This window comes from Xiphophorus maculatus, chromosome 9, assembly GCF_002775205.1.
Source record: "Xiphophorus maculatus strain JP 163 A chromosome 9, X_maculatus-5.0-male, whole genome shotgun sequence".
NCBI classification, from domain to species: Eukaryota; Metazoa; Chordata; class Actinopteri; order Cyprinodontiformes; family Poeciliidae; genus Xiphophorus; species Xiphophorus maculatus.
Genome location: NC_036451.1, coordinates 3,363,832 through 3,378,851, shown reverse-complemented (window position 1 = coordinate 3,378,851; position 15,020 = coordinate 3,363,832). Strand labels below are relative to the sequence as shown.

The 15,020-nt window shown below is 39.1% G+C and overlaps 1 protein-coding gene across 4 annotated transcripts; it reads left to right on the top strand.

Annotated features, from left to right (window-relative positions):
- Positions 1 to 321: 321 nt before the first annotated feature.
- On the top strand, positions 322 to 14,470 carry tmem125 (transmembrane protein 125). Of its 4 annotated transcripts, none has more exons than XM_023340135.1 (4): positions 322 to 580; positions 5,133 to 5,223; positions 6,197 to 7,441; positions 11,999 to 14,470. In XM_023340135.1, exon 4 carries the CDS (start codon positions 12,371 to 12,373, stop codon positions 13,067 to 13,069), a length of 699 nt encoding a protein of 232 aa, XP_023195903.1. In that variant the 5' UTR covers positions 322 to 580; positions 5,133 to 5,223; positions 6,197 to 7,441; positions 11,999 to 12,370; the 3' UTR covers positions 13,070 to 14,470. The 4 variants fall into 4 exon arrangements, with proteins under 4 accessions (XP_023195903.1, XP_023195902.1, XP_023195901.1 ...); XM_023340134.1 differs by having other exon boundaries at positions 5,133 to 5,254; XM_023340133.1 differs by lacking the exon at positions 5,133 to 5,223.
- The last annotated feature ends 550 nt before the right edge of the window (positions 14,471 to 15,020 follow it).

Below are 15,020 nucleotides of genomic sequence, written 5' to 3'. Positions count from 1 at the left end.
TACTAGCTGGAGGTCATGCATATCCAGTCAGTGTCCAGAGATTATTGATTCCACTTTATTATTCCACAGGTGCTGTAACACCTGAGGGGATAATAAAGGATATTTCTATTCCATTCTATTGGCTGACTGATCTATCACAGATGGTCTGGAGTTGTTAAAATGACTTCTGTTCAATAAATCTGTCCCCCCTCGGGGTTTTATATGTTATTGGCTCTCGTCACGTGCGGGGCTCCCCGCTAAGACTCGCGGCGGTGCATCCGTTGATTGGGCGCCTCTTCCTCTCTGTCTCCACCCAGCAGCGTCCCCTGCCGCCGCGCGCTGCCACACCTGCATTAAACGGGGGAAGTCCGTCGATGCGGTGAGCAGGCGAAGGAAAGAAGCTGAGTCTGCGGACGGAGAGCCAACCGAGGCGGCGAGGCGGGCACTACAGCCGCAAGGATCGGAACATCCTGGTCCAAAAGGCTGCAGGTGCTCAGCGAGATACAGCTGTGGGACTTTACGTAGCCCATGGCTGAATATTAAAAAAAGGACCTTCACGGCTCAGAAAGGAAGACATCAGACTGACAAACCAAGTGCGCAGGTAAGACTCGTTTAATAATCCAGCATCCCTAAAGAATGGAGCTGTGCTGTTGGGGTCTAACTTTTTTCCTTTCTAAATCAAACTTATTTAATTTGACTGGTTTAAACTTTAATGTAAGTTTTTTACTATCACATTAGAATGCTTTTTGAATGTTTTAATTTTGCGTGTAGGATTGACTAGTTACCTAATTATTTAGATAATAAACAGCCCTTTCGTCTTTAGTGCGTTTTGTGTATTATCTATCTTTCCTTTTCCCTTTCTTTTTTTTCTTTCTTTTGGAAGGAAATTATTCGTTTCAAATAGAATCTAGTTAGGGCTTATTGTATGATCTTTAAAGTGCTTCAGCGTGCTTAGCTGTGTAAAATAAAACCTCAGCAATAACCATTATGATGTGCCTTCTAATCATGCTTCACAAAACATTAATTTAACATTGTTACATAAAGTTTTTACTTTGTGGGTAATTTTCCTGACAGGAATAAATCTACACAATACAAACTTTTTAGCAATTTCAATAAAAATCTTTCTAATATTTTAGGAATCTGGATGGAGTTCCTCTAAAGCGATATACCTCTGCCTTCTTTTATAAACTGTGCTGTTCTGTTCCATCAAAACAAGGACGTAAAACATGATGTCAGTAATGAAACACACCCTAACCTTTGCACTGGCAAGGCCTGCAGTCTCAAAATGCTTACTGTAACGCTGAAATACACTGTATCTCATCAGTTCATAAGGCTACTGTCATATCAGTTTTGCTGCATTGTGGAAAATCCATAAAAACACACATAAAGGAAGTGTTGTTGAAGCTGTATTCAATATTGCAATTGGAACAGGTCGATACATGGTTGCACGGGCATGACCCCCAATGGGCTGCTATTATAGATCGGTCATAATGTTGATGGGAGATTAATCATGACAGGGCATATGAAGTAGGCTTAACATGCATGCAGTCAACCTCAGCCTTCTGAAAACACTCCTCAGTGCTTCTAAGGTGACGTCTGATGCTTAAAACACAAGTCAGGCCGAAAACAACATGTGATAGTCCTCGTTAAGAAACAGCCTGAAGTCAATAAGAAGAGCAGGATGAAAGAAGCGGAGAAAAAAAACAACAAAGTGAGTCAGTAAATGAGTGTGTGTTGAAGTTACGGGACCAAAATATGTGTATGTGTGTGTAAGAGATGGACATCACATACACTGTGGAAGTAAAGGGTAGATCATAATATGAGATATCCTCCAGGGATTTTTTGCACGTGCACACAGTCTAGCATGTAGGGTGTGGGCAACAGCAGTCGTATTGATTGTGCTCACTTCTGTCCCTGGGCACATTACAAGGCTACTAATAAACATAATCAGTTTCACACAACCCTGCAAAAGACTACAATGACTTCTTTTTTTAAAAGATTTTCTCCTAAATTTGTTCCAACATCACTTAGGTAATGCATTGTTAGCATTTTGTTACCCTTGAATACCCAGAAAATACGTATAGCATAACATTATTTGTTTGGATAAATAAAATAGCTGGCATAGTAATACGACATAGTAGTATTTTAGGCATAGTAAATTATTTCAAAATTGAAGCCTTATCAAGAAAGAACATAAACAACTCACAGTCTGCAATTTGTAAGTTACCCTGCCCCAGGGAAAAGCATGGCCACATGATGAGGATATCACTTTCATTCCAAGGATGGTGTGTTCAGTGTTTTCTTTTATATATATATATATATATATATATATATATATATATATATATACATATATATATATATATATATATATATATATATATATATGTTTTTATTTTTCACTATATACACCATACACTTTGTATTTAAACCACAAAGCTTAACTTTGGTCCCATCTGACAAGAGCCCTTTCTTCCATATGTTTGCACTGCCTCCTGTCTTACTTGTTTCCTTTTCTCAACAATTTTACAAGCTTACAACTTTTCAATAAACATGAGATTTATAAAGTGAATTAATAATAGTTCTGTTATCCAGTTTCTCTCGCCTAGAATTTCACTATTGACTTGGCAATAATGATGACAGAAAGTGATTTCTCTAAAAATAATTCCCATTTTCTCCCTTTTAAAAATCAAAACTGCATGTTAATTAAAGAACATAGTCAGTTTAAATTATATCAGTCCAATTTTGACAGATTTGTATACTGCAGTTATCTTGCTTATATCAGCATAGCTTCATCCAGATGCCAGAAAAAGCTTTAAGTAATCTTTTTGGATTTTAGAACACAAAATGAAATAAGATAAAAGTTCTCAAATTTCAGACTGTGCTGTTTTTGAAGAATATCCGTTAACATTAGAATAATGCAGTTAACAAAGGAGCTCCTGTAGAAGGCTGTATTACAGAGGTATATTAGAAGCCTCTGACTGAAGACACTCAGGTGTTGTATATCATTGTCATGTACAGGCTCATCAGGGTGTTTTGTATTGTTCTTCATTTTATGAAGTAATGTCCAGAGGTTCTACAGCGGTCTCCTGAACAGAAGCAGGATTCTTTATCACCTCATTTACCCTTTTGAAGTCACTGCCTGTGATGCTCTTACACCAACAGATGATGGCAGAAGATTTCACAAGAGAATTATGGAAGATATGCAGCATCTTGCTCTGCGCAAGATCTCTGCGCACTTAAAGATCTAGAAATCTTTAAGCACGCAGTGAATTTTAAAAAGCAATGCTAGGTGAAATTAGGAAAAAAGCAGTCTTTCACCCATAATCAGCAGCAAAGTGGCAGAAGGAGACTTGCATGTTAATTGGTGAATTTATTGCTGTTCTAATATTCACAGCTGTGCATGGCCATAGGGAACAACTGGCTGGCCTGCGTTTTTATCTTTTAGATTTTTCTTTTAAATTGAGAATAACTGAGACATCTATTGGGTCTATGTGCCGCGAGTTATACACATCACTCTGTTTCTTTACTGACGGTTTAAAAAGAGTCTGTTGCGTAATTATATGTCAGTCACATCACCACTGTATCGACCTGCAGCTTCTTCAGTTCAAATATCAAAGACCAACCACTAAATCCAACTTTATGATTATCAGTTGTTTAAGTGTATTTATGGTTAGGGGGATAAAACTCCTGGTCATTTAGTTAATTTGCAAGTTTGTACTTTTACAGTTTTGATCATTTTGTACCCAGAACTGTTCTGGATGCCAAATGAGTTTTTGTACCAGCTGTGCACCAATCTGTACCAGCCTTAAAGATGCTCCATATCAACTTTGATTATCTATAATATAAAGTACTATTTAATAATCTGGTCACATGCTGGTGCTAGGAAATGGGGTTATGTGACCCATATGAATTATATCTGTCTGCAGGAAGTCATCCAAAGTTATTTTGGGTTGATCAGGGCTCCTAATCTCTCATATTTGATAAGAGTCAACTGATCCAAACAGGGATTAAAACCACAGTAAATGGACATTGTGTTTAATATCAAATATTCAGTAAATGATATACAAAAGATTAAATTCTTAACAAGATTAAACCTTTTTAATGATTTTTATAATCTTTTTTTGACACTAGTGTCATTTATTGAATAGTAAATAGAGTGGAGAGAGAGGAGGAACACATGCAGCAAACAGTCTGAGACCAGGAATTGAACTCAGGACATCGACGTCAAGGACTGTAGCCTCTGCACATGGTGCTCATGCTCTACCAACTGAACTGCCCAGTGCCCCTGATTATTTAACTCTTTAATGAATCACCATACCTAACTACCAAGACAAATACCGGTAAACTGATTATGCAATGGTTAAGTACATAGGTACGCATTGACCCAGATACAGGTACAAAATGAAAGGCTGGAAATGTTAATGGATTCATCCACATTGGGTGTATTGTGAAAAGAACAAAAGCACAGTGTTGCTTTTAATTCTTAATAGGCACAATTTGCTGTCATGAGAGCTAAACGTAAAGTTTTGCTTCTGCTATTTTGACAGGAAAATAAAAATGTACATTATGCACTTAACAGCCTCCTGTCTTTGTGCAAAGAAAAATGGGGGAGGATGGTTACCAGGGTGTATCTACACAGATTTCCTCCCTTTGCCTCAAAACATATTTGGCCAGTTTATTGTGAAGTGAGGGTGAGCCTATGAGTGTCTGCCCCTGTGAAAACCTTGTGATTGACTGATCCTTGCTGTACTTTACCTTGTGCCTGATGGCAGCATCTTTGGCCTTGAAAACAATAATATATGTACACAGAATGTATCACATGACCTCCAACCAAAACTGTATTGAATCAGATAGTGTTGGGCTTTATCTTTATCAACAGAAACTGACAGTCTTCTTATGTTAAACTGATAAAAATTTATATAAGCAGTCTTACTTTTTTTAAGACCTAGGCTTTTACTGGTGACATGCATTTCTGTAAGACCTTACTGAGGTGGAATAGATAATGTTGACACAGGAAAACAGTTGTTTATGTTAGCATATATTATTCCACAAGGGCATTTGAGTCAGACAATCTCTTACTTGGATCCAGATGAGGATCTGTGGCAGTGGCAGGCAATCTTACCTCCTCCATCTACTCACCTTGTCTGCAGCACCAAAACTCCAACAGGCAGCACAAACGAGAAACACAGAGTGGCCACTGAGAGGAGGTCTGGTGGTGAGGCAGAGGAGCATAGGAGCAAGGTGCCTAAAGCTGCAGCTTTATGCCAGATAAGTAGGTGTAGGAGGGAAAAAGATGGAGATAAATGTGTGTGTGTGTGTGTGTGGGGGGGGGGGGGGGGGGGGGGGGGGGGGGGGGGGGGGGGAGGGGGGGTGCATGTGATTAGTGTGTCAGTGGGGAAAAGTTGGTAGTTTTCTGGGCTGCCCAGAGGCTGTTTTCAAATGTTTCAAATCTGATTTGATAAAAACATTGTCTTTATGGCCAACTATTTAAATGTAGAAACATAGAATCTAGCTAGAGACATGACATTGCCAGCTGGCAGAATGAGAAATCTTAGTCTAAACAACAGGACAGGTGAAAAACAACATCCATTTGTACTTCAAAATAAGCCTTAAGCCTAGCCACATCAGGATTTCATGGGTAACACATTTCCATGTTCATAGTGAAACCTTAAACCACTAAAGGGACTGGAAGGCACTTTGCTAGACAGACCTGACTTTGTTCAAAAGTATTATATTTTAATAGCCATAGATCTCATGACAAAAAATCCTGTTACATCCCAAATACTCTACTATATATCTTGTATAATATACAATTATTGTCTTGCAAGTTTACAAACATACTTTTAAAGTTTTAATGACCAGTAGTTGTCAAACCTTTTAAGGGTTTTTCCAAGTTTTCTGCAGACTATGCTGAGTTGTCTCCCATGTTCAAACTTTTGTTGGTTCTTTATCAAAGTAGTAGTTTAAGGGCGTTCACACTTATGCAACCAGGTTTTTGAATTCCCAGATGAAGAACTCATGATAGATGTGACATTTAAGACAGAAAACTTTCTAAAATGTTTTGTGTAACACTCAAATACAAAACCCTGTTTGTATCATGTGAGTGTGTACACTTTCTACTGCAGATAAGATGTTAGCGAGAACCTCGGAGACAGTTACAGAACAGAAGGTGCTGTTTTGGTAAAAAGTATTTCTGTCTTTCTGCCTCTCTTAGGTTTTCCTTTGTGATCCCTAACAGAGAGGACAGTGACACTGACTCGGCCATTGTCTCTGCACCGTTTCCGGATAGAGTGAGGCTCCCCAAGGTCCTTGCCTGTCCATTGTATCAGGAGAGAGAGAGAGAGAAAAAAAAGAAAAATCCAGCTTGTCTACATAAAGACCTATTCAGCATCATTCCTCTTGGCTGACAGTAACAGAATCCACCAAGAAAAGCAGTGTCCTTAGCCCCGAGCAATTCCCTTCATCCTTAGCCCCTTCTTCTCAAACCGCTTTACACCTATTCCTCCTCCTCAGCCTCAATCCACTTCCCAGCCTTATCCCCTATTTGAAGTCCCACATGACAGCTCAAAAACATCCGTTACCCTACCAATCCACACGAGCCTGCTCTCCTCTCCCTCCAGCCCCTGTGGCGCTTGGCACCAGTGCCCATCACATAGACAGATGGAGCCAACCCTGACCCCTCTCTTCGCCCATGGGGACGCCAAGATATTCAACGCCTGAGTAAAGGAGAGGGGCGGGGGTTGGAGTGAGAGTGAGCGTGAAGAAAAGGAACAGGAAGAGCAGAAGGAGAGCATCACACTGTCACCACGGCAACACATCACACAATCTCCTGTGGACTCCCCATCAGCTGTAGTCGATGCTCTCGGATAAAATCACGCCCAACGGGAAGTTCAGCACATGTTTTCCCATTGGCATGTTTTTACTTTGGGTGTTTGACAGAACAATCTTCCTCTAGCTTCTTTTTGTCTGGGCAAGGTGTCATTAAAAGGAAACCAAAGATATAGGAGGAAAACCATTTTTCTATGACATACAGACTCTGAACACTAATTTCAGATAGAAGCGAGCACCAAATGGAAACAGACTGAGAAAACTGAGTCAATAATTTGTTTCACCTGAGGAAACCAGAAGAAACAAATCTTGTGGGACTTCCCACACTGCGGGTGTGCTTTTCCTTCCTGTTACCTGTGACATTCATATATGCAATACATTAATTGCATGGGTATTAACTTTGCGCAGGAGCATTATCAGGTTCACTTTCCTGATGCCAAACTTTTCCTGTTTGGATCCTGTTTTATACATTTCTCTGCAGCTGATCAGGACTCAGATGAGCATACAATGCCAGGCAACCAATTTTAAGAGAGCCACGTTCCACAATAAATGAAGTGCTAATAGCCAGTGAAATGAATCCAGCTGGCCAACATAACAGAGAGGGGAATACCGGCATCCCAAAGCTTCCCAGGTAATTGGAGTGGAGTATACAGTGTTTTACTCTGAGGCACAGCTCCTCTCATGACCTAGTAGGCTGGAAACATGGAGGGGATGCAGAGAAAAGGAGACCGAATGATACTCTGTGTCCAGGGTTTACAGTTACAATGTCTTTTGAGAGTTGTCATCTTCACTCTCTGTGAATTAGCATAACAAAGACTGTTAGGACTATTAATGTCTATCTGACTTTTTTCACTTCAGTTTATACTGAAGCATCTGGAACACATTTACTATTCCTGTCATCTAAGAGACAAACATTTTTAAAAATGGTATCTTTTAGCATCAGTCATTTAATCACAAGTTTTGAAGTGTGCAGTTTTCTACTGGTTTTTAATGGTACTTCAGAGAGTAAAAGACATTGATATGATCCGCAATTAGTAATAGTTTAAGTGCAGAATAATTGGAGTACAAGGCAACTGAGCATGGAGCCAAAGCTGCCAAAAACGATGACATTACATTGAAAATACTGATGTTGAGCAAAAATGCTTAACACAAAATACTAAAGCCCACATTTCTATAGAGAAACATTTGAATGGCACTTTGTTGAGTGAAGGGAAGGAGGCCATTAGAAATCTTGTCTAAGAGTACTATCTTGAAGACCTAATAGTTACCCATAAGATAGATGTCATTTCTTCTCCCATTCTGACTAGTATTCTTACTTTATCTTGACAATATATACTTACAGTTATCACTATCTGTCTTCGCTGTGACATCATTATTCCTGAAGGGAGTTGTAGATTTTTTCTTCAAGCCTAAGCTCTCCTGATTCTGTGTAAGACACCATAATTGTTATTCAGCAACAAATGTCTCATAACCAAAATCAGCAACGGTGTCCCTCAGGGATGTGTTCTCTCCCCAAACACCTCCTTTCTTTACACAAATGGTCGCTTCTCATTGGAACGATCTGTGAAACTTCCAGATGTCACCACTGCTAATGGTCTGATCCAGGACAGTGATGAGTCTGCATACAGACCGGAGGTGGATCGGCTTATCCAGGGGGAGACACATTTCAAATAGACTATTTGGTTTTTCTTTTTGGAAGGATGAGGAAAAGTCCAGTCTCTTTCCCCATTTACTTTTAATAATTTCACTTACTTTTCTGGCACAACCTTTAGAAAGTAGAAGAGCTCATTTCTACTTACTCAGCACATTTCCATTGGGAAGCTAATATTTTGTAGGGGAAATAATTTAATTTAATTTTTATAAGTATTGGTTGCACACATGCAATATGTGTGCTCATCCTCCACACATGATTTAAATCCAAAGTCCAAACTATGATAGCATTTTCTCTTTAGTCATATCGTTTGAGTTGTTAGTTCATTGTTAGCATCAACAAAACAAATAAATAGCTGAAATGCTGTGGATTAAAAGAGACAAACAAATAACTATTAAGTTGTGAAGTTCTCACTTTAAGCATTAAGGTATCTTTTAGCATCAGTCATTTTGTGAAGTGCATTTAAAAGAATCTACATTTATCTGTGTCATTATAGTCACAATGTTAGGTAAAATCTTTGCAATATAAGAAATGTCAAACAGATCAAGTGTATCTCTAAGAATCTGGCCACATCCGTTTTATTATATCTGATGGTGATAAAACAATCATATACCTGTACGTCTGTGAAGATATTCTGTAAGACGTTGTTTGGCAAAATATAATAATACACTTATCATACAGTTTGACATACATAGTCGGACTGCTTGTTAGTCGTTGTTTTACAGGTTATTTTGGTTCACAGGAGATTTCTTACTGCTTTCCTCACCATATTATAAGTTTTTATCAAATGTGTCAAACAGGAATGCCTATTACTCTTCTGGAACCTAGAATGAACTAAACAAAAAACCTTTACTCCTTGTAGCAATGCTCAAATTAGTCCAGCACAGACATGTTTGGTCCCATAGTTTGTTAATTTTTGCTTCCATGTATCATCTTTCTGCTTCTTTAAAGTAGGCCAGTGAAGCAGTGAGTCAGTGCTTTTCTACTGATATTTATGACACCAATCTGACACAGCTGATATAACAGAGTTTAGAGGTCACATAATGGATAAAAGTAGAAAAGCAGACAGAGGACAGCGGTTGTGCCTCTCTGTGTGTCTGTGGTGATGAAACTGTGGCCAACACAACACAAGTAAGATATAGTTGTGTCATTAAGGCTTCGATTTTATCTTATGATCTTTGTTGCATACCATTGCCTCTGGTTCAGTCATCCGGTGGCCTCTCTGCTTCATGTTTCTCGGGGCTGTTGAAGGAAATAAAAACAATATTTCATGAAACGGTGCAGCATAAATCAAGGAGGCTCAGTAAAAGTTAGCTGTAGTATAAAGGACGGTTCTTCTCAGCTTTACAGCTTGGGTGGCTCAACCTTTCAGACACTAAAAAAAACACACACATAATACAACTCAATTATGGTGCTATTTCTGTGGCCTTACCTGTCACTGACACTGAGCTGAAACCAGCTGGGATTAATTAGTGACTCACAAACACACTCACACACATGACTTGCACGCCAAATGTATCTTCATTTATGTCTTTCTTTGACAAACACAATGCAGTCACACCATAAAAGTGATAAAGCGACGCTACATTCATATTGTTACCTATCGCTATTCATTTACAACTGTTGGCAGCTATAAACACACACAAGGCATGCGTGTGTTTTTAGCCTAATTATTCATCAGGCACAGGATGTGAAGAGCTTCCAGGACAGCTTGTTGCCAATAAACACCTCCCACCCCCCTGCTCTGCTGTAATTACCTCACTCTTCATTTCACACCTTGGTTATGCACCCTACATCTCCCCGTGTCAGGTTGCTATTGCTCTGCATCAGCGCAATGCAACACCTGTCCGATCTCGCATTTAGCATTTTGGGTGTTTTTTGTAAATAATTCTCCCCCCAAAAAGTCAGAAAAGAAACATGTTTGGTTCCAATATGGCTCCCAAAGATGGAGTGAGTAAAAAAAAAAAACTCCAGTCTTAAAACTGAATGCAAGATCATGTTTTGTTTACTCAGACTGTAATAGATTTTTGTTTGCCGGAGCGGTATTTGTGTTTGTGAGATCAACAACAGGCGAGGACAAGCTGTAACTCCTGTCAGCTTACGTCGGCGCGCACAGACCCATGCTGCGCACTAGTGACTTTGATGGAAACAGAGCCACTGACAGGTTTTTAAAGGCAAGCTGTTGACTGCCATAACCTTGTGGCTGTTTAGTCTTCCAGTGTGTACTGTTTGTGTTAACATGATTTTGATAAGGGGCTTGGATAAGGTTACAAACAACGTCGCAGAGGCAGAATTTGCTGAGCATCAGGGAAATTACTAAAGAAGGAGAGAAGATGGAATTGAATGTATTGGGCCATATATAAGGATGATAATCTAATCCCTCATAAGACATTGGAAATGCACATAAGATATTAGGACTCAGCTGATATTCTTGCATGAGTTTGTGTTTGGGAAAAAAAAAAGTTTATATATTCGCTCCAGAATTTCATCTGTGTCTTTAAACACAAATTGTTTATTCCATAGGAAGCTGATCCTTCTTTTTACTGAGCTGCCGCCATGGTGGCAGCTCATTACCATAGTGATAATGAGAAATAGAAAAGGTTGCTGGAGTCAGCACAAGTTTGTTTTTCCTTTTTTTTTTACACAGTCTGAACAGGAAGTTTGAGTGTTCAGAAAACTGTTCAAGAATCCTGTCATAATGTTATGTGACAAACATGATGATCTACGTTTGTCCTAACACCTTGTACATTGAGCAGGATAATGATATCCAAATCTCCAATAATTACTAATAAAAATCCTTACCAAAGACTGGCATTCTGGGATCTATAGATGCAAACTCTATGTTGAATTCTTCAGTAGGATGCCATGAGAAAGCTCTTTCTGTCTAACAACCATAATCCCTCAATAAAACAAAATTCAAATAATAAATATGAGATGAGCCTTATGTCCACTGTAATGTATGGTGGAAGATTTGTGATGGAGAATCTGGAGAAAACTTTTACTAATCTTTTACTCAGAGGTGCCAGTGTGTTGGGAGAACAACTGACCACATGTCAGATATTACTCATGCAGTGTGCAAAATATTTTATTTAATTTAAATACTGTTGATCTGTTTCGTTTGTTTCATTTAAAAAATCCATAATTTTACAATTTGCAAAGAATGAGGCTGAAAGTTTTTCCTTTGCTCAGCATAAAAAGATAAAGATTCTATATCATGTGCCGACCAGACACTTTTACTAACTGTTGTTTTTTCAGTGGAGCTTTAATACTTCAAAATTGAACCTGATTTAAGATTTTGTGCATATTTAGGCATTTTAGTAAAGTGCCTCTCTGCATGGGCTTGGTGGGGAAGAAAGATGGAGGAGCACTGGATCTATTTCTGTGCAGTGATTTATTGTCTGGTTAGGAACAGAATAAATGTACCCAGTCAGTCATTGCAGCGTGCTTGCCACAGATCTCAGAATCAGTGGCAGAGAGGGCACCCATGAGAAAATAAACCCCACACACTACTGAATATATGTCTGTCTTATCTTCCAGGTGACTGCTGCCGCCGTGGAGGGACAAGCTAAAAATTCTGCTGCTGCTGCCCGGATTCTTTGCTTTGAATATTGATGCAGTAAAGGACAATTTGTATCCACTGGCTGTGGGCTATAAAGATTTTCATTCACACAGAGGCAAGCAACCTAAGATGACTTTCTGGAAACTTTTTCTACACACCGGTGCTGATAAGATCTAAATACACTGGGCTTAGAGGAGGCTTACAAATCCTGTAGAGTTTTAGATTTCCACAGTTAGAATTATGAATATTTTATTTAATTCATCTGGAATCTTCTTTTGTTTTTGTCACCGAGAAATCTGACAAAAGACTAAGGTCATTGGTGGATTCTGCTGTTGTCCATATTCAGCAGGATGCCAGAGTTGGACAACTTCCCCCCACTGAATGAAGACAGAAGCCCAGATCTGGGCCTTAACGGTCCGGCGGACCCGGCCCAAATTCAGCACAGCATCCTTGAGGAGCAGGTGGAGCTGTGGTGGTTCAGAAACCCCGGGCGGTCTTTACTTTGCTACAGTGTCTCGGTGCTCCTAATCCTGGGCTGCGGACTCGGAGGCGTCGGCCTTCTCTCCACCACCACCAGCGTATCGAGCGAATGGCGGCTCGGCGCAGGAACGGCCCTGTGCCTGTTGGCCCTGGGGGTCCTGCTCAAGCAGCTGCTCAGCTCGGCCGTGCAGGACATGAACTGCGTCCGGAGTCGACAACAGATAGAAATGCTGAAAAGCGGCGGCTTGTCTGACATCTTGGTGGTTCTGATCACAGGGATGTCGCTGTTGATTTGTGGAGGGGTTCTCCTGCATTTGGCGCTGGTTTACCATATGCCGAAGCCGGGCCAAGCCCTCAATGACATGTACATCTCTGGAGTGGTTTTGCTGACGGGTGGAGGAGTCGCCGTCGTGGGCGTTGGGATATACACTGTGGTGGCTGTCCTGCTGGGGAGGACAAGGCACGGACGGAGACTTGTAGACCGAGTTCTGAATGTGTTTACCGTGTCAGGACACATGGACCGCCACGCTCGCAGAGAGACCGCCTCCAGCTTGGCCAACCTCATATGAGGTCCGACTGCAATGAAGCCGTGTTGGATGGTTCCTGTTTCAAGTTTATTGGAGGAAATTTAACCCGAATTATCAAAAGATTTTAAAACAGGATCCATTATTTTCTTCATTCAAATGTGCATGAAAGAAAAATGAAACAAATTTGGAAGATTTTTATGAAGCTGATCAAACACAGAGCAAAAATAAAATATTTTATAATAGTGAAGCACAATAATGACAATAATACAAATAATACAGTTGAAATTAGTTATTTACATACACTGTATAAAAAGACATAACTATTTTGTGCCATCATAAGTCAACTAAGATAACATTAATTATGTTTTGCTTGTTGCTTTTATCAAAGTCAGAAGTTCACATAGAATATTGCGCCTTTAAGCAATTTGAGAAATCATGTCATGGCTTTGGAAGAATCGTAAGATTGAGACACGTATTTTAGGACAACAGCTAAAACCTGGTGTGACATTGTGGACAAATGAAAGTAAATTTGTCAAAACACCAGGAAGAGAATGGCCTCCCCTGTCTGGTTTACACATTTGGTGTCATTTACAAGACTAGTTATAAAGTGACCATGTCAATATTCTGAAGCGGCCAGCTTACACCCTGATTTTAATCCTGTTATAAGTCACCCAGAATGTTTGAGACAACATATTTGTGGTAAAAGAAAATTGTACCAAATACCATGGACATCTACATAAACCTCTGATTTGAACAAAGTAAAAACAAAAAACAACAGAAAAAACACTGTTTCAATAATCTGGAAATTAGCAAAACAAAATTATTTCAGTTATTCTAATTTGGAAGCTATTGATTTGCTTTAATGTCAGTGAGAAAAAAAAATGGTTATGCATCTTTTTTATACAGAGTAGCTACATTTCTGGTTGGGACTGTATATTCTTGTATATTAATATTGTTTAAAAACATTTAAAGTGTATGAAATCGGGCCTATGATTACGTTTATTTATGTATAGAATCTCTGGTAACATTGGTACAACCGATGAGAAGTTAGTGTTATGAAGAGCATCAACTTAAAGTATAAAAAGGACATTTTTTAATAAGAGGATGAATGTTGTTTTAAGTGATTCTGAATATTCAGAGACAATACGAACATTTTACAGTTCAGCACGTTGCAAATGTGGCAGCAGCTGTTGCTATGAGCAGCAGCTAAATGCATTGTAATAAATGTCATAAAAGTAACATCTGCTTGTTTAAAGGGTCCGCTTTATTTTGCAGGTATTGCATTCAAAATTATGCTAATTCACATCAAAAATTATTCATCTGACCCCTGGACAAAACCTTTGACTAATATTAGTACAATAATAGATAATTGTTCAGGATAAAAGCACAATCTGGAATACAAATGGGAGAATAAAGGATGGAAAGATTTCCAATGAAAAGTGATGTTTATGAACTGTTTTTTCAAGCTCTTGTTTATTCAGAACCACACTTAGTGACATGAATGTGAAAGAGTTTAGTTCTTCTTATATTAGTGTGGTTGCGTAGTTCTTCTTCCGGGGTGAAATGTTGACACAGCATGCAAGTTTATTTTTCAAGATGCATTTGCTTCAAAAAAACAAAAAGTGGATCATGTCAGAAAGTGATCTGTCTAGAGAAATCCCTCAAAACTTTGTTTTAGGCCCTAGTTCTTTGTTGTTGTTGCTTTCTTTATGTTTTTCCAGTAGGAATGATTGCAAGCCATAGGAATATATGTTATCATCTCTGTACTGATGACACCTACAGTACATTAGCTGGGGCATTATTTTAGGATGCTTGGATTTCACATTTATTTATTTTTTCTATTAGCTGAGAGAAAATAAGTAATGGTTATATGGTCATTCTTCCCAGCTGACAGATGAAACTGAAATGATCACTCCCACTGCCACAACATCCCTGGTTCATCTCAGAAATCTGTGGCTTTTGACAGCGTAATGTCACATCATTCAAAACACCT

Excerpts from the sequence above, each read along its gene's own strand:
- tmem125 (XM_023340136.1), top strand. The coding sequence starts at position 12,371 with ATGCCAGAGTTGGACAACTTCCCCCCACTGAATGAAGACAGAAGCCCA.